The following is an 18,949-nucleotide window of genomic DNA, read 5'->3' on the forward strand; positions in this document are numbered from 1 at the left end:
GGGCATGCGTGGCACATGGAACGAATAACAGTGAAGCCTCTAGAAGCAGGCAGACGTAACACAGGGGCATGTAAGAGGAAAGAACCATTCACCTCACTAGCTTCCTTCCTTCCTTCCTTGCCCCTTACTGACCAAACAGGTAGGTTCACCTTTTGCAGGCTAAAAGCTCATGCTTTGCCTATTAGAATATTTTTAATTGCTCTTTGTTCTTCGTTAGTCGATCCCAATATGACCAGGAACACGGACACTGTGCAAGGTGGGCCATTTCTACCCCAGGTGGCTGAGAAAGAACTCCATTTGTTTTTTTAAAAAATCTTTGTTTCTTTTATTCTTCTTCCTTCTACTAACCTCTAAAGCTTTGCCAATTCTTCAGAAGGCAGTGAGCAAAACATACCTTTTCTTTTTACTGTAAATAGATGGCTGAGTGATTATTGGGCTTGTTACATGCAGGGGAGGGGTTTTAGCAGACTTGCTATTCATTCCAACTCCTAGATGAGTGGCCTTCCGCTCTGCACGTGAGAAGAATGAAATATATCCCCACTGCTACGACGACAAACTTGGTCCAACACTCTGTATCTACTTAAAGTGTATTAATAATGTTCAGGTCTCACCTATGGGTATAAATTAGCACATTTAAAGGTTATACAAATTTGTCACACACACACACACACACACACTCCCATTTTGATGGTGTATATCTATCTGGAAGGACAGATCCTGACGCTGAGGCTCCAATCCTTTGGCCATCTCATGAGAAGAGAAGACTCCCTGGAAAAGACCCTGATGTTGGGAAAGGGTGAAGGCAAGAGGAGAAGAAGGGGACGACAGAGGATGAGATGGCTGGACAGTGGCATGGAAGCGACCAACATGACTTTGACCCAACTCCGGGAGGCAGTGGAAGACAGGAGGGCCTGCTGTGGTCTCGTCCATGGGATCACGAAGAGCTGGACAAGACTAAACAACAACAATCAGTTCCAACCGCCGGTGGCCCAGCGAGTTTCCATGGCTGAGTGGCAATTTGAACTCTCTGGTCTCAAGTCCTCACGACACTGGGTACTGGGGTGAATAACTAGGTGCTCCTATAAAAATGCTGCTAGGATAGGTCCACTGAGCAGGGCAGGGTGCCTGGATTTCAGCCTCTGTCCCTGAGCACCTCTCTGTGAAGCGATGCCCGTTGACTGTTCTGGACAACTGAAAGCCACCAGCCCTCGGCACTGCCCTCCCCACGTTCTTCTGCTTCTTCCTCTACTAAGGCTAGGACTGCTACTAGTGAGAGTGAGTGAGAGAGAGACCCTCCCTCCAACAACGCATGTCTCGGAGTGAGGGCTCAGGGAGTTGCAGTCCCGCAACCCTCCAATGGCTCTCCATGCCCCATCCAAGGGATTCCTCCTGATCTTCTCGGACGGCAGCTTCCAGGGTCCCTCTAAACCCTGGGCCGTTCCAGCCAGGGCTCATTGGAATTGCAGGCCAACAGCACCCAGCTGGCCATCTCAAGACCCCAAAGAGCAGAATCCTGTGGCTGGATCCAACCCAGCTTCCTGGTGTTCCCACAGCTGTCAGCCAGGACAGCAATGCCCCAGGAAGCCCACCGGGTGATAGGTGAAGACAGAGGCTCCCCCACCCCCTTTTTACTGTTCCCCAGCAGGACCCTGGCGTTCTTGGGCCCCTTACGCCGGCTTGTCTCCTCGGGCGAGGCATGGCAAGCTCTCTCTGTGCTCACACGCCCTTGTGGCTGAGGTAGAAGCTGGGGCTGGATCCTGAACAGCACAAGGCCACTTTCCTCACTTGCCCAGGCAATCCTGCTCGGCTTGGTTCGGGATTCCGGGCATTCCACCAACCCACAGACAAGGTGCAAAGGTGTCCAGCTCAGGCAGTGAGGATCAGATCTCTGCTTTTTGTTTTCTATTTCAGAAAAGCCCTGAAACAACAAAGGTTGCTCATCCCAAGCCTAGAAAGAGAGACTGGCTTGTGCGGGGGCTGCCGTGAAGACACTGGAGAGCGAGAGGAGGCTCTCCCAAAGAGGCAAGACTTCACTCCGGTGGAGAGGAGGTCACCCGGCCCCACGGTTATCCAAAGCGGGCAGGCAAGACGGGGCGATTCCCTGCATCGTAGCCACCTCTTGTTTTCTTCCTCTCTGTATCACAGTCTGGGATGCAGCTACAAAGGCCAAAGGTCTTCACAGAATCTTCAAAGAATTGAATCAATTTGCTTTTGAACAAAGGGATGAAAACCAAGAGTCCTCCAATGCACGCACGCACGCGCTGATCCCTTTCTCCCTAGGATCCTGACAAATGGAAACGCTTCTATGCTTTAATATCTTTCCTGCTCACTGGCAAAGGATGCAGGAAACCCTGCCTTCTCTTGGCGGCAGGGTTTCTCGGTAGCAGGACTGTAAATGGTGCTCTTTAATCAACAGAAGGGCCTTGTTACCCAGCTTTGCCTCCTATGCTAAAACTGTTGAGTGGCCGAGCCCTGAACAAGGAAGCAGGACTAATGATCCAGATGGCCCAGAAATGAAACACCATCAAGAGAGAAAAGAGCACACCTCCCTTTTGCCTGGCTGTCTGTTCCACCAGCCTCACTTTCTGCCTTCACTGGATCAGCGGGTAGGAAAACGGCTGCCCTCCAGATGTGTTTGTATTACAACTCCCAACAAGCACAGCTAAGGGTCCAGAATCATGGAAGTTGTAGCCTAGAGGACACCCTCAGCTACTGGTCGCTAAACTACCTAGACACGGCCCCCACCTTCAGACTCTTGTCTCAGCTGAGCACAACAGTTCATATGGTCTTGTGGTGGGCACTGGGCACCGATTCTGGGCTTTTAAGCATCTCTGCTGATGCCACTTTGACAGAGGACACCAGTGACACAGAATTGGTGCAGGATCACCCCCACCCCCACCCTGGCAGGCCTTGTTTTCTCGGAGGGGGAGTGAAAAGCTGGCAGCTATAACATCCAAGTTGCAAAAAGCCCCTCCCCGGCTCTACACGCCAGGTCTCAGCAAGGGCAGGATAGACACCTCAAATGAAACTCCAGTCCGGAGGAAAAATCCCAGCGTCACCTCTTTAATGGCAAGGAAGAACAAAACATAAGAGCAACTTTGTTGGAAAAAGCAGCATCCCATGTCGGTGGACAGAGGGGGAAACCCTACGGCGTTGGGAGTGATGCTGCCGTGCAATGAGAGTAACAGGGAAACCAGTCTTGCTTGTGATAAAATATTGGAGGAGGGAGCAACTTCTGCAGGAGTGAGCAAGAGAGAACGAGGACCCCCACAGCGGCCTGTTCCAAAGGAGTCGATCTGCACAAAATGAGTCCCTCCCCGCAACCCCCCCCCCCCAATTTTTGCACAGATCAACTCCTCTGGAACAGGCTGCTGTGGGAGTCCTCGTTTTGAAAGGTGCTCAGGAAGTGGTTCTGTGTCTCCCCCTTGAAGCAAACGACCTTCCTCCCACCCACCACCCTGTTTTCTCAGCCTCTTCTTCCTCCCGATCCTTTCAAAGCCTCCCCTCCTCGTCCTCCACTGAACTCCCAGGAGCTGACAGGGACCATGGGAGGAGGAGGAGGAGGGTGGAGGGGGTCCCCTGTGCCGTCCTTGGCTGGAAGGAAGCAGCAGGAGTTTCCACAGAAGCCAAGCAGCTGGGGGTGCTTGGGGGGGGAGTCTGTCCACCTGCCAGGCCAATGCCCCACTGCCTGGCTGCCTCACTGAGATTATCTGGGGAGAAAATCCACATCAGGAGAGCTGAAAAGCTGCCTAGAAGAAGTTGACGAGTCGGAAGTCAAATGTCATGTTCTTGGGCGTGTGTGGATTCCCCCAAACGTAGCACCTTTGGAGGCTGCTCTCCGGCCACCTTCTATGATGCTCCCCATCCAAGCCGAGCCATCAAGACCACGGCAGGGCCCCCGTCCTTCTCCTTCCTGCTCAGAGCCCACTGGGAGCGAGGGGCCGGTCTCCCGGTTGCCCACCTCTCATGGGGGCCGGGAGGGGGGCTCTCAGGGGGACCACCCCTCTCTTCGGTGCAGCTCATCCAGCAGGCGCTGAACGTTGTCGGTGAACTCGTTCCGTGTCTTCCCCATGCCGCCCAGCTTCACGGGGGCCAGGCTGGGGTGAGGGGGCTTGTAGGCGTGGGGGCACCAGATGCTGTTGAGAAAGAACCAGACGGCATCCGGGTCCATCTGCATGAGGTGGAGGAAGACGCTGCGGAAACCGGAAAGAGCAGGAAGAAGGGAGAGGTTGAGTCAAACCACTGCAGGCCACCCGCTCGAGAGTTCATACAACATCCAGCATTCAGGATACAGGACCCCCCCCCCGCCCTGTGGGTGTTGTGGTCCCTGGACCCAAGGGGCTTGGCCCACTGGTTTCAATGACCTTCTCTAGGCAGGACTAAGCTTGGAGGCAGCCAGAGGCTCGTTTTCCCCCTTTGTGGCCCCACCACCAACCCGACCTCCAGACGCTAACATAAGAAGAGTCCATTTCCAGCACGGCCTGCCACGGTCATCTTCTTTAGCAAAACAGGCTGTGGTCAACGACAGACTTGGCTGTCAAGCAGCACCGAGTTGGAACTGACTTAGGGCGACCCTAATAGGGCAGTGGTCCCCAACCTTGGGCCTCCAGCTGTTGTTGGACTACAACTCCCAGAAGCCTTCACCACCCCTGCTGGTCAGGATTTCTGGGAGTTGAAGTCCAAGAACATCTGGAGCCCAAGGTTGGGGACCACTGTAATATGGCTTTCAAGGTAAGTGAGATATTGAAGGAGCGCTTGTCATAGTTCCACACAACCCTGCGCATTTCCAGGCTCCGCAGAGGATTTGAACTCTGAGCTCCGGAATCCTAGTCCCATCCCCCTATCCACGACGCCACCCAACGCCCAGCTAGAGAAGGACCGAAATGCCACACGGGTGGGCCCGGCTTTGCCTCTTGACCTCCACCCCAGCCTTGACGGGCTTTCCCCTAAGCCCGTGGACCTCTGCCAGTGACTGTGTGGGACCTAGAGCATTCTGGGAGAGGCGGTCCAAAGTCCAAACCCTGTTCTCCCACAATGCATCGGAGGGGTGCCACACCCAGCCCAGGATGGCCTGCTCTCCGAGAATGAACCCCCAGCTGGTTTTGAAAACTGGCCCAGGGTTTAGAGGGACCCTGGAAGCTTTTCATACCCGCCGAGTGTCACTGCACGTCTGCAAAGAGGGAATTTCCTTCTTTTGCTTCGCAACCCGAACCCACCGCCTTGCACGAGGGCGGCTTCCCTTTACATCAACTTTAGTTTTCTTATTCTGGGCAATAAGGACTTCCTCCCTTTTCTAATGAGACGTTGACCCAGGGATCTATCTGCTGCCCTGGCCTGCATCCCCTGCCCATCTGTGGCAGCTCAAGGCATGCCAGAAAATGTCATTTTTTCCCCCACTGGCTGCTTTGCAGCACCCTAAAGTGACCCCGGGTGGCCTTGCACACTCCCCGCTCCAAATCCTCCCCTTCTGATAGGAAGTCCTGCAGCTAGAGAAAAATCCAGACCAGGTCAGACCCTGGACCGCAGACAGGACTTCAGAGTCCCACTGCACTTCATTCGGATGGTGCATCCTAATTTTTCATTTACTGGGTGGCTAGAATGAGGGAAGAGCGTCCAAAGGGCCAAACACCCACAGCCAGTAGTGGTGATGGAGAGGAACTGGCCTTTTCCTCCATAGACCTCAAGGGCCTTCCCGGCTTTATGGCTGCACCGGCTGAGCTGCTCTGCAGGCCAGCGGCTTCCCGGATTCCCTCCAAGCACAGATGGGCCCATGCCCTACAGAGGCAGCCCCGGAGGCTGGCATGAGATGTTCTTCGCATGATCTGGAGCTCTGAGAAGCTCTTCAGGGGTGACTGAGATCCCGCACAGCCCATCCAAAAGGGATAAGCAGAGCTGCTCTTGCCCCCCACCCCGAGGAGACCGCTGCTGGCCCGGGGGAAAGAGGTCAGGCAGGGGAGGGCCAAGCAGCCTCCCTGAAAAGGTGGCAGAAGCGCTTCAGTGGGGACCCCACACAAAGAAGAGAACGGTTCCTGTTTCTCTTCTGGGGTACAGCCAGGGACATTGCCCGTGCACGCACGCACGCACACACACGGGTGTGTGCCTCTTTTACTGCCGGTTGACACCAAAAACACGTGCCATCTTGCTATGCCTTCATCCCACTCCTTCCCCTCCAGGGCACCAAAAAAATGACAAAAGATTATATACTTTCCTTATTCCTGCTTTTAAGCACAAGGAGCTAAACCTGACCCTTTTCTTGGTCTGCAGGGAAGACACGAGAGGCTGAAGTCCCCGGAGGGATGCCGTGAAGGCCACAATCCCGCAGGGCAGACAGCAACAATAAATATCATAGAATAACAGAGTGGGGAGAGATCTTTAAGGCCATCGGGCCCACCCTCCCGCTCAAGGCAGGAATCCCAATCCAAGCCGTTCTGATACAGGGCTGCCCAACAACTGTCAACGTGAGCCCCCCCTCCCAATACGGCTGCCCTCTGCCAAGCTAGGAGGCGGATCCACCCTTGGTCAAGGCGGCTGCCTCAAGGGGACAGAAATCCCTGGCACAGCCTGCTTTGCCATCTGCCCCCCCCCCAAAAAAATCTATCCCTCAGATGCCAAGGGACCAAGAGCTTCCTCCACAGCCAACACACGCTCAGTGCTGAGGGCCCTCCTTGTCATCATCCCAGACGACCATGGGGCAGGCAGTTCTTTAGGGGAAACAGCTTGCCGGAGCAGCGACGGCTAGCAGAGAGGGTAACGGTGGTGGTGGCCCAGTTTGGAGATGGGACCGATTTTGTGGGGGACTCAGTCCAGCCACGGACAAAAGAGAGACAGCTGGACTCCATGTACAGATGCAGCGTTCACCTGTCCTGGCAGCTCAGCCTTCTTTTGGCCGACGGCCCCGGGCACAGCACAGCTAGGCAGAGATTACGGCCAGGTGGCCGAGGTCAAACAAAAGGACACCAGCTTTTTCTGCAGAGGCCCGAAGGCTAGCAAATCTCTCTGGGTTTTTTTTTTGGGGGGGGGGAGGGAAGGTCTCTCCAGCTGAAGGAGAGGAATGTGGCTTTGGCATTCCTTCCTTCCCTTTCAATTCTGCTCTGGTAGTTTCCAAGCAACCTCCATCTCCATGGCAAAAGATCCCAAGGTTAAGCCAGACTAGGGTGGCTACACTTGCTTTTGTGTGGTGTAATTTATCGGGGGGGGGGGGGGAAGAGGCAGGTGCATGTTGCACGTGTGCATGTGAACATGTGCTTTTTTGCTTTGTAGCCTACTGCCTTGCAGCTCACCTCCGGAAGATGAAAACTGCCATGCGCTGCCTTACGATGGCTGGAGGGATCTCGCAACTGCGGGCTTGCCTAAGCCAGTTTGCAGGACCTCCTCCCTGCCCAGCGCGTCTCCTGGGATCTTGGATCAGATTAAGACCTCAACGGCCAGCAGGACAAGGAAGCGCCTGCTGCGCCTCTTTGCACTGGAAGAGAGTACGAGGCAGGCTCTGAATTTTCCAAGAACGGCCCTATTTAAATGATTTTACTGCCTGCCACAGTAAAGGAGGCAGCGAGGCAAAATCCACACACCTTGGGTGGCTTTTCCTGCAGCCTCCTTTGGCTATTTGTACACGGAAAAGCAGAATTTAAGTATTTTGACTAATTGGGTTATTTGGAATAATTGGATTGTCCACGTGACGTGTGACTGCAGTAGGTGCTTTGTCATTCAGGTTAAAAAAAACACACACACAACACCACACACAATACCACCCTTGCTTCTTCAGGATGTGTGACAGATGTTTGACATGGTTAGGGTCAGAGTGCTGAAGCACCACAAGGACAGTGTAAAGGTCGTGCAACGCCGACCTTTGGCCTGAGACAATGGGTGCATCTATGCTTGCTGGAGATTCAGGAGGGTTTGCAGAGGCGAAGAAGCCTTCCCTCCCGCCCGTCTCTCCCCCCCCCCCCCGCTTGATACTGGCTCTTGGCAGGACAGCGCTACCCCAAGCAAGGCTCAGCTTCTGAGGATCTGCAATCACCCCTACGCTGGAGGCATGCAAGGAAGGCCTCATTGGGCCAACCGGCTATTAAAAAACATGCGTCTTCCATCAGAAACAAGCCCACCCACCCACCCCCGAGAAAAACCCCTTCTGCTCTCAGAGGGAACAGGTCGTCCTGTAAGGGGGAAAGCTAACATCCAGGTTTAGAAAGCAACACGTTTCTGCAGGTGGGCAAAGCCGTGGCTGGTGGTAACTAAGAAAAGTTTCCCCATCGGACGTGGTCTGCGGCTGGCGGTCTCCTCTCATTTCCCGTACCCACTGGGCGAGCAGGGCAGCAAAGCCCATTGGCTCCCCACGGCATGCGAATGCTGCCTGAGCCCCAGAGAGGAGCTGGGATGAAGAGGGCACCTGCCCTGTGGCAAGTAAAGTGGGATCCTGGCAACCTGTTCCACCCTGTCCTGGGAGGGAAAGGAAAAGGGAGGCAGGGGAATGCACAAGAGGGCACAAGGGAGGCTAAGGCTCATGGCTGGGTTCAGCCAGGCTTTGCAAGAAGCCGGAAGGAAGCCCTGGCCAGCCCCCCCCCCCCACACCCCTTCTTCTCTTTGCTGTCCACTCCACCTTGGGGATGGCCCAGAAGGTAGAGCGTTGTGAGTGGGACAACATCCAGGCAGCCCTGCTGGAGAGGCGGGGGGGGCGATGCCCTGGGGGTTGGCCTCTCCCTGGCCAAGACCTCCTCCCAATGTGAGCCTCGGTGGTCTCCCTCCCAGGCATTACCTGCAGGCAGCTTCTTGCAACTTCCCCGGCTGCTTGGCGCTGAGGTAAGGCCGCCCGGCCGCCAGCACTTTATTCAGGTCACTCTCTCCTGCAAGGAGGAGAAGAGGAAAGAATCAGCAGGCGTTGGCTTCCGCCCACGCGGGAAGAGCCAAATTCTTGCCCTCTGACACCCCCCCCCCCGCAGCCGTCAGTCTCCCCCTTCCCAGGCACTCACCAAGGTCCAGGGTTTTGCAGAGTGACCCGAGGCCCTGGAGCACGGCCAGCTGCAGCTTGAAGGCCAGGGTGTGGCTGTAGACGGGCCCAGCGCGGGCGCTGACGGGCGCCTGGGAGGCCAAGGAGCCGGCCAGCTTGGGCAGGACGTCTTTGGAGAATCGTCGCCGGAGGAAGTCGCCGCTGTGGGCTCCCAGGGTGCAGAGCACCTGCCAAAGTCCCACCAAGGAGCCTCGTGAGGTACAGAGAAATCCCGCAGGGCTCGACCGAGCACAGTCTGCAGCTCGGGATGGTGGCCGGGAGGGGTCTTAGGAGGCCAGCCAGCCATATTTTGCACACACCCCTCCTCAGAGGGTGTCCAGAGCTCAGAAAAGCTCTGTGATAGGTGATGAGGATGATGGCTGCACTGTAATTTCCCAGAATGCTCTGAAAGCTAAGCATGCTGATTCCTCACTGAGTTGGGGTAACCTTCTGTAGAGGATGGATTCTGCCCCTTCCCTTCTGCCTGTCTCCCCGCAACTTGCCACGTTCCTTACTAGCCACTCCTCTGACGCTTCTTGGGATCACCGTGTCTCCAAAGCCATCTCCTCCCCTTCTGCCTGTGAGACCACACTGGGGTTTCCCAAGGTGGAGTAGTCCAGAGGTTCATGGACTGCAACTCCCAGAAACCCCGGGCAACACCACTGGCAGTGAAGGCTTTTGGGAGTTGCAGTCCAAGAACCGTTGGGTGAGGCAAGGCTTGGAAGCACTGGGCTACGAGGTGCAGAAAGCTGGCCGGCCCACTGAGTTCAAAGGAGCTTACTCTCTACGAACTGCAGGGCAGGCCTGTCGGTGTAGTAGAGGCGCCCATGAGCATCTGGCTGCCTTCATCGGGAACTATCCATCCTGATGAACGGCTCAGAGGCTGCCCTACAGAAGAACTCCTCCCTGGAGGCCCCCTGCTCCTTTCCCTCGGGTCTCCCACTCAAATAATACGGATCAGGCTCAAACCGTGGTAACCAGTGTTTTCAAGATGGGATACGACGGCCCCCACCAGTTAGCCAAGCACTTCCAGGAGGGCCCCAGAGACACAGCTCCCCCCCAACCTCATTTCTGCCCCCACTTTTTGGTGCCTGGCTAGAGGTAGCCTTGTGGCTTCATTGTGAGTTCCCACAAGCTTGCAGCTGCCTCACGACAAAGCCTTCCTGAAGGCATGATTGAAAGAGCCTCCTGCAAGCCATGTGGGCCCGAGGCCATCGTGAGCGCCACCGAAATCTGTGATGCATCGCCACATCTACGACACTCCCACCACACCTGGAGAGGGCCAGCACCTGCACCGCACACGAGGCACCTTCCCTGTTTCACGTGGATTTTGCCCGACTTCCCAGTCTCCCCATTTGTCATTACAAGACCATTTTGCTGTCCCGCATTCCACTTTCAGCTGCGAGCGGAAGGAAGGAAGCCCCATTTTCTCAGGGTTCACGTTGGTTCTCTCACCTCCACTTCCATCGCCTACGAAGTGCCAGCCGAGCGACCAGCGATCCGCACGCACTCTGCATACAGACAGCCCGGTACCCCACCCTCCTGTGGCCCTCCCTCACTTTCTGCAGTTCTAAAAAAGAGGCCAGCATCAAAGGGATTCTGATAATTAAAAAGATCGCCTTCCCTGTGGCTTGGCAGCCTCTCTCTCAAACGGTTGGAAGGTAACAGCGGCGTTTCCCAGTAATGGGTTCTTCTGCCTGGTCCTTCAGACGGTTGCCTGAGCTCGAGGGCGTGTGCGTGCGTGTGTGGCCTGCTCAGGGATTAAATCTGCAAAGCTGGCTGGGCAGCCCCGGCTCCTCTTCCCTGCTTCTGCATCCAGCTTTAATCACCCAAATCATTTGCACTTCAAACACTCTTTGGAGAAGAAGCCCAGACCCCGATATTAGAACCAGAAGCCGGAGGGCACACCTCCCAAACGAGGGGCTCCTCCTGGTTGAAAACTGGTCACTGCTGGAACATTTCGGGGGGGGGGGGACACAGAACGCCTCTCAGAGAGCACCACGGTGTGAGGTGGGAGAGAAATGCCCAAGAAGACCAGGATAGGAGAGCTTTTCTATGGCCCTTTGTGCCGTCTCTGTGTGTGGCCTTTGTTTTATACAAGATCAGATTGGTGGGAAAAGTACAGCCTGTCGCAGTGTCTTTCCCTAAGGTCATCTGCCTGTCCCACCGGATCCTCTCAGGCCAGGCTCCTCCGGGGAGCCACCCTGAGAGAGCCCCGAAAGTCATCTACTAGAGGCAGGGCCTTCTCGGGGATGGCCCCGAGGCGATGGAATCAGCTCCCAAAAGAGCTCCGCCCGGCCCCCTCCCTGTGCTCATGTAGGAGGCCGTTGAAAACAGGGCTTCTCAGGGAGGACTTTCACATCGACACCTCTTCTGGCTGAAAATTCACCAGCTTAACTGTTCCGCATGGGAGTTCTGCCCAGAATCTCCCACCCTTCTGCTTTGCCGGATGACCACGGGGCGTTCTAGGAGCCTGCTTGAGCATTAAGATCCCCAGGGAGACTTTTTCTCTTGGTCCCACCACCTTCACAGGTATGTTCAGTGGGGACATGGGAGAAGGCCTTCCCCTGTGGCTGCTCCCAGAGATTGTGGAACTCCCTCCCACTGGAGGCCAGACCGGCTTCATCTTGGCTGTCCTTCTGCAAGCAAGCAAAGGCTGGTTTTCCCTGAGTGACTGGAAACCAATGGATTGTTGTGTTTTGAAATGTGTTTTCAGTGTTGATTTTATTTGCCCTTTTTAATATAACACTTTTTAAAAATATATTTATACATCTACCGTTCTTAGCTTTTAAATATTGCCCGTTTAGTGTGTGTGTGTGTGTGTGTGTGTGTGTGTGTGTGTGTGTGTGTGTGTGTGTGAGAGAGAGAGAGAGAGAGAGAGAGAGAGAGAGAGAGAGAGAGAGAGAGAGACAGAGAGAGAGACAGAGAGAGAGAGAGAGAGAGAGTATCCTTCTAGCTTGTTTTGAGGAACATAAATGTCCTCCCATTCCCAGCTAGGCTTACCTTGAAAGCTCGCAACACAGCCAGGGGGTCGTCATTAGTTAGCCGGCTGACCAGAGGAGGCCACGTCCGATGAGCCAGCGGGAGGAGGACATTTTCGTGAGCGCTCAGCACCACCACGCAGAGTTCCAAGATGTCCAATACCTGCCGAGAACGGGTTGTTTTCAGAGGAGGAAGACCCCGGGGTCAGCGGAGGCAGAGGCTCACCCAAGCCCAGCCCTCTCGCTTTGGCCTCACATTGAGACAGGGTTCAGGCTTCACAAAATTAAGACAGAGAAAATGGGGGGGGGGGAGGGGGCCACAGTTTGCTGGGAGCCACCATGCCTGGGGGAGGAACTCTGGACAGGCTGTTCCCAGGGATGCAGACCAGACCACCGGCACTTTGTGGGCTGGATCCGAAGGCTCCCAGGAGCTGCTATGAAATCAGACGAAGGATTCCTAAACCCACCCACCCCCTGGCTGCCTGCCTGCCCTGCGGGGCTGAGCAGAGCTGTGATCTTCATTAACTTCCCCAAGCACACAGATACCGGGGGACGGGGTGGATCAGCAAACCACCTGGGGCAGGACTTCCCTGGGATATACAGCGCCTAGCACAACCCCCCCGCCTCCCGCACGCGGCTTATTGCCCAAAGGTCTGGGTGTTTGCAGGACACTGAAGGCAGGCTACTGAGGTGACATCCCGGATACTACTATCCAGCCTCGTGGGCCACTGAGGGGGGAGACTCTTTAGCGCCTGTGGGCAGGATGGAGGCCAAAATAACTCTTGCCCCCTCCAGCCCCAAATAATGTCAGCCACAACTCTCACAACCCATGAAGAGGATGGAGATCCAGGCCAAATATCTGAGGGGACGGATGGGGGGAAGTGGGCCGCGGAAACCTCCAGGAAGGCCAAGAGCGATAGGTCTGGCCTCCAGCACTAAGAAGGGGCTTCCCCTCTGCCGTGAGGACAGCCCCCAAGGTCCCCCCCCCCCACAGCACAGCCGCTCGGAGGCTCCGTACCTTCAGACGTACACGGAGCCTCTTGGCCGAGAGCAAGTGCACGCATCTCTCCATCACGTCCTTAGCCATCTGGGCGGGGAGCGGCAGCCGGCTCTCCTCGGCATCCCTCTGCTCGTCCGCTTCGGGCTCTGGACCTGGCCGTGGCTCCTCTGTGGAGTCAGAAGGGAGGGTTGACAGGCCCCGCGGACCCCCCCTCAAAACCCCGAGAGGGGCACTGGAAAGGAAGGCGGCCCATTGCCCGCTTGGCCATGCACAACCGGGGTTCAGAGGTTCTCTTATAACAGTGGTTGTTCATTCCCGCTCCCCCCCCCCAAGATCCCCATATGAAGTCTCAAACACGTGCACGCTGAAGGGTATGGGGCAGGAGGGGTGCCCCCTCAGGCTGAACCCAGCCTCCTGGTATTCCACAAACGCCCCCCACCCATTTCCCGTAGCATCCTTCTCTTGGGGCTTCCCAGCTTCTTCTCCCCCCCCCCCCGCCTAAAATGAGCCTCCTTGGACTTACATGCAGCAAGGGCTCCAAGCTCAACCCAGGTGGACCATTTGGGGGTTGGCCCCCTCTGGCCTTTGGGCTCACCTGCTGAATGTGGACCCCCAGCAACATCCCTGGAAATGATTCCAGACCCGGGGCGGGAGAAGCTTCCTGGGCGCAGGAGGGGTGGGGGAGACACACAAGCCTTCGTGTCCCACCAAAGACCCGGAAGGGTTCCCACTGGACTGACCTTCGCCCTCCTCCTCGGGATCGGAGAGGTCGCCCTCTGCAATCCGCTTCTGCTTGATGTAGTCCTGGAAAAATTCCTCCATCGCCTCCGGGGTGGGCTGCTGGACAGCAGGCGCTGGATCGTGTTTCAAATCCTTCTCCGCTGGGTGCCCCTGACTGGACCAGGATGCTGCCATCAGGAGGGGAAAAAAAATTATTGCCCAAGCCAGCTACAGGAGAGAACACACAGTGGGCAGATCTCCGGCCAGCCAAGTGGATGGAAATCGGCTGCATTTTTAGGCGTGGATTTTTTTTTTCCAAAGCCTCCGTCGAGGAAAAGAGGATTCAGTACCCAGAGCTCAAGAGTTACCTCAAGACAGACCTACAGCCCCACAGCAGGTCTCTCCAACCAGCTAGGCTGGAATGTTCCCTCAGGAAAGGATACACAGAAGCCCTTTTGGGAGAGAGGGAGCATAGCATAGCCCCAATATAGGCTTTACACTGAAAAATAAAGTAGCAATCGGGGGGGGGGGTGGTTGGCTGGGTTGTGCCTGCCCACCCCACCCCACCCCATCCCCCAGCCATGTAGACAAAATCAGGAGCCTCGTGGCACAGCGGTTCAACTGCAGTACTGCAGCCGAAACTCTGCTCAACACCAGCATTCAACCCCAGGTAGCTGGCTCAAAGTGGACTCAGCCTTCTCTCCTTCTGAGATGTCAGCAAACTGAGTACTCAGCTCACTGGTGGGCGGGCATGTGTAGCATGCATTGCAAACCACCCAGAGAGTGCTTTAAGCGCTATGGGGCAGCATATAAGCAGCACGCTTTGCTTCCCCAACCACCCTTTCCCCCCTTTTTGCTTCCCCTCATGGTGATGCTCCAGCACAGCACCTGCCAAAGTTGCTTCCCTTTTTGGTATTTTCTCTCCTTGGTGAGAGCTATGGTTGGTGCTTTATGCTTATGGTTTATGTATATCATGCTGCTCAGAGTAGAGCAGGATACGAGGGATCGAGACAGACAGACAGACAGACAGACAGACAGAAAGAAAGAAAGAAAAGGTTTCTGATGGTACCAAGCATCATCATCAATGTGTGCATGACACTGAGGAACGAAGAGACTCGGTCACTGTGGCATTGGTCAAGCCTGGCCAGGGTGTCCTGAATCACGTCCTCCACCAAAGGCAGGACATTCGCGTCCGAGTGCCGGAGCATGGCCTCCAGGACCCGCGAGGCGTGGGACTCGTGAGCCTGGTGTCGCAGCTGCAAGGAAATGCCGTTCACCAAGTAGTCCGCATTCTGGTTGATGAGCTCGGGGACGGAAGCATAACCGCAGGCCTGGCAGATGTCCACCACGGTGGCCTTGGCTGTCTGGCTGATGAGGAGCACCCTGTCGCCTGCTTTCTCCAGGACAGGGTAGAGGGCTGAGATCAAAAGCAAACGGAAGTCTCCTTTCAGGGCCTGGGCGAAGCGGCCGATCCCTTCCAGCTGGATGCCGATTTGCCAGATGTGGCTGTTCAGGGAGTGGATCGTGGGCCTCGGGTCCAAGGAAGGAAGGGGCCGGCCGGGTGCCCCCGGCGAAATGGCCAGCAGCCCAGGCGGCGTCCCAAACGGTTCGTCTGCAGAGTCTTCGGCCTCCACGCTGGTGACCAAGTGCCAGTTGGCTTGGTCCACGTATTCGTCCAGCACAGAAGCCACAACCCCTCTGAGCTCCTCGGCGCTCGGGCCGCTTTCCCGCTCCTGCAGGACATCCACATCCAGCCCGGCCGCTCCACTGACCAGTTCGTTGACCACCATCGCCGCCTGCTTCCGGTACGAGGCAGACTCCTCGTAGAGCTCCATGAAATGGTCCACCAAGAGGTAGAGGTTTCCATAGTAGCCCAGAGCCCGACAGATCTGCTGGAGAAGGAAGAGAACCCGGTCTTCGGTGAAGAACCGGAAGTTCTTCCTCCGCACGGGGCCCTCCCGCAAAGGCTCCAGCGGGGCTCCCGAAGGCTCCCTCAAGGCTCCTCCTGAGCCCCAGCGCCTCTCCTCCACAACCTTCACGTCCTTCACATCCAACTCCAGGACTTGCACGAGGGCCTTGGAGAGGCGCTGGAGGTGGGAGGCGGAGGCGAGGACCACGTTCACGGCGGGGCCCAACAGCTTCACGTAGCCCAGGAGCAGGTTCAGGGTCGAAATCTTGCCCTGGTCATCCTGGGAGTTCATCAAGCGAGGGAGAGCTGTGGCCAAGGAGTGGAGATCCTCTGAGAGGACATCGGCCAGCCGCCGGTTCTCGGCTACCTTCCCTTGGGCTGCGATGCTCCTCAGGACCTCGTGACTCTGCGCCTGGATCTCCGGCCTTTCGTCGTTCATGAGACTCACTAAGGCTTTTAAAAGGTGGCCCACCGATCCCGCCAAGGACCGGCTACATTTGGACATCAGGAGGCGGACCGTCTCCACGAGCGCCTGCCTCGCCTTCCAGTGAGGGTGGACGGACACAAACGCAACCACCTTCTGAATGAGGATGGAGAGTTTGGCCGCTGTGCTTTGGGCCCACTCAGCGCCTCTGTGGATCATGAGTTCTGATATTTTACTCTGCTCCAAGGCCAGCTTCTCCCTCTCTGTAGGGACGCGCGCCAGTTGCTCATCCGCCATGACCAGGCCGACGGCTCGAGAGAAGAGCCCCAGGGCGGAGACCACGACGGCGTGGCCCTGCTTGGCATCTGCTCCGATCACCCGGGAGAGGGTGAGGGAGAGCCCAGGGAGGAAGGAAGCAAAGAGGTCCCCGCACTGCCTCTCCTCATCCTCATCCAGGGGCCGGTGGCCCTCCTGGCAGTCACACTGCAAGATCAGAGACCGCAAGCACCTCAAGGCCAGGAGTTTCAAAGACTGGGCTTTCTCCTGTTCTGCTACGGACAGCAGCAAAGACACGGCAAAGCCAAGCTGGGGGAGGCTGGAGGGCTGGTAGAGAGACAGGAGGATGTCCCCGTAGGCGGAATGCAGCAGAGCCAGGAGGGCCTGAATCACCACCTCTTTCAGTTCTTCCGAGCACGGGGCCAGCTGGGGCGGGCTGGAAGGAGACGCCAAACACAGGCAGAGCTCCGAGAACAGCTCCAGGAGAAGATCGGGCTTCTTCACGCAGGTCGTCGAGAGCACAAGGGTCAAGCACCGCACCACGCTTTCGACCACCCGCTCACGCTTCGGCCCCGGCGTCTTGAGGGCGAACCTCAAAGGGAAGAGGACGTATTCCTGAAGTTCCTGCAGAGCCGCGTCACTGACGGCCTGCAGCTGAGTGTGGAGGCGCTCCACATTCTCCACGGTCTGTGCTTTGGTCAGCTGGACGCACACCGGACGCAAGACCCCAAAGGCCTCCTGCGGGGTGTCAAAAACAGCCATGATCCTGGCCGGCCGCCTCTCTTCTCCAGCTCTCTCAGCCCGTCATCCTCCTGCGCACAAAAGCAGAAAAATGTCCCGTGAGAACAGCCCCAGTTCTGCGGAAGACACAGGCGGCATAGACCTGCTGCCTAATTCTGGGGTTTGTACTGGGCCTTCCAGGCAGTGCTTGAAAGAATAATTTTCTGGAGCACAGTCCCACAATCTCCCAATCGAGGTGAAGGGATTCCAGAAGCCATTCTCTAAACCTGTTGCTTTTCCCGCAATCTACCTTCTCAGCCTGGTCTTAAAACTGCTCCAGAAGCTCTCAACCAGTGAAAGCAACAAGAAAGTATAATTCAGATCAATCCCCTTGTCTTGGAAAATGAATTATAAGCAGTCTGTGAGCACGGGGGCTTTCGTCCCAAAAGCAAAAAACTTTGCGCACCTTCTCCAAAGCAGCTTCAACCACCAGTGGACGCAGAGAGGACTCAAGCGCTGGGAAGGAGTGCCGTAGCAATCAGCTGGGACGCTGCAGGGAGGCAGAAATTGGCACGAAGGCAACTGAATCGATAAACTGTTGACAGATGCCACCTCGCAGCCAATTGCGAATGCAAAAATATTTCTGACTTTTGCATAGATTGGTCATTATTAAGAGAAAAGACAGCCAAGCGTACTTGTAAACAGCTACCAGGCCAGCTGTAAATTTTTCATTCAGGCTGAGAATGTTCCAGAGATAAAGGACCTTGACATTTAATGGGTCCTTCACTCTTTCTGCTCCCGTTAGCTGTATCTTGCTTTGTTTTATCCGTTCTAGCATCCTCTGGAAATAACCCATAGACATCGTATAAACTACCAAGGTTTTTCTGTTGCCGCTGGGTTTCCAGACCAGGGCTCGATATTCACATGTAGCTGTGAAGCTTCTAGCCACAGCCGGAACACCTTACCACGAGGAAGCTCATATATATATATATATATTTGGTTAACCATCACCAACCTGGATGAAACCATGTTATTCACCCTACGAGCCTCCTACCTTCTTCTCAACGACTTTCAGAATCTACCTGATATTGTCAGCTGCCCAGAGTAGAGTTTGGGCTAGATGGGCCAAATATAAATCGAATAAATAAAAACACTGAAAATAAAAGTCACGCCAGGGACCTCCCCTCCCTTGGCAGCTGCTCTCCTGGGGACTTGAACCCAGGACCTTCCGCATAGGAGGCGCCTGGCTCCCCCCAAGGAGGCCCGGCCAGGGCTACGGGATAGCAGGAGGGGGGCCCCATGTTCCCCCTCCCCCGTTGTTCAGAACTCGAGAAGGTGTTGGGGGGGGAACGGGACTACAACTCCCATAACCCCCAGCCAGCGGGTATATGTGTGTGTGTGTGTGTGTGTGTGTGTGTGTGTGTGTGTGTGTGTGTGTGTGTGTGTGTGTGTGTGTGTGTGTGTGTGTGTAGAGGAACATGGGACCTCCCAGATTGCCCCAGGCTGGGGATGATGGGAGTTGCAACCCAGGAGCACAGAAGGGCCCATTCTCCCCCACCTCACCTCACCCCACTCCGCCAGCCCTGCTTCTTACAGCCTAGAAAAGCCCCCCCCCGGGCCCCCGCCCACCCCACCCACCTGCCATTGCCCCCTTCAAGTGTGGGGCGGGAGGGGAGGAAGCCAGCCACGTGGCGGAAGTAAACTCAACGCCTCCTCTTTTCCCGAGGAGCGAAAAAAGTCCCGCGACAAGCAAGGCGAAGAAAAGCGAGCGAAAAAAGGACCGGGAGGGCAGCACGACGCATGCGCACCGCTGGGCCTAGGGCGCACGCGTGGCTCGCCGTGGTCGACGTGCGCCTTGGGCCGCTCTCCTGGTTTGTCCCCTTCCGGCGACCCGTAGCGCGTCGTCCTTTGACCCCCGCGGGTGAAAGGTCAGGCA

The 18,949-nt window shown here is 56.2% G+C and overlaps 1 protein-coding gene across 3 annotated transcripts; it reads right to left on the minus strand.

Annotated features, from left to right (window-relative positions):
- Positions 1-3,047: 3,047 nt before the first annotated feature.
- Positions 3,048-18,897, minus strand: TTI1 (TELO2 interacting protein 1). Of its 3 annotated transcripts, XM_072996589.2 has the most exons (9): positions 18,652-18,897; positions 17,480-17,563; positions 14,754-17,105; positions 13,705-13,872; positions 12,983-13,131; positions 11,987-12,127; positions 8,967-9,171; positions 8,753-8,840; positions 3,048-4,193 (listed from the first exon to the last, which is right to left on the minus strand). In XM_072996589.2, exons 3-9 carry the CDS (start codon positions 17,053-17,055, stop codon positions 3,989-3,991), a joined length of 3,258 nt encoding a protein of 1,085 aa, XP_072852690.2. In that variant the 5' UTR covers positions 17,056-17,105; positions 17,480-17,563; positions 18,652-18,897; the 3' UTR covers positions 3,048-3,988. The 3 variants fall into 3 exon arrangements, with proteins under 3 accessions (XP_072852690.2, XP_072852689.2, XP_078248370.1); XM_072996588.2 differs by lacking the exon at positions 17,480-17,563; XM_078392244.1 differs by lacking the exons at positions 3,048-4,193; positions 17,480-17,563 and having other exon boundaries at positions 8,749-8,840.
- Between the last annotated feature and the right edge of the window lie 52 nt (positions 18,898-18,949).

The sequence above is a fragment of the Pogona vitticeps genome, chromosome 4, assembly GCF_051106095.1.
Source record: "Pogona vitticeps strain Pit_001003342236 chromosome 4, PviZW2.1, whole genome shotgun sequence".
Lineage (NCBI taxonomy): Eukaryota > Metazoa > Chordata > Lepidosauria > Squamata > Agamidae > Pogona > Pogona vitticeps.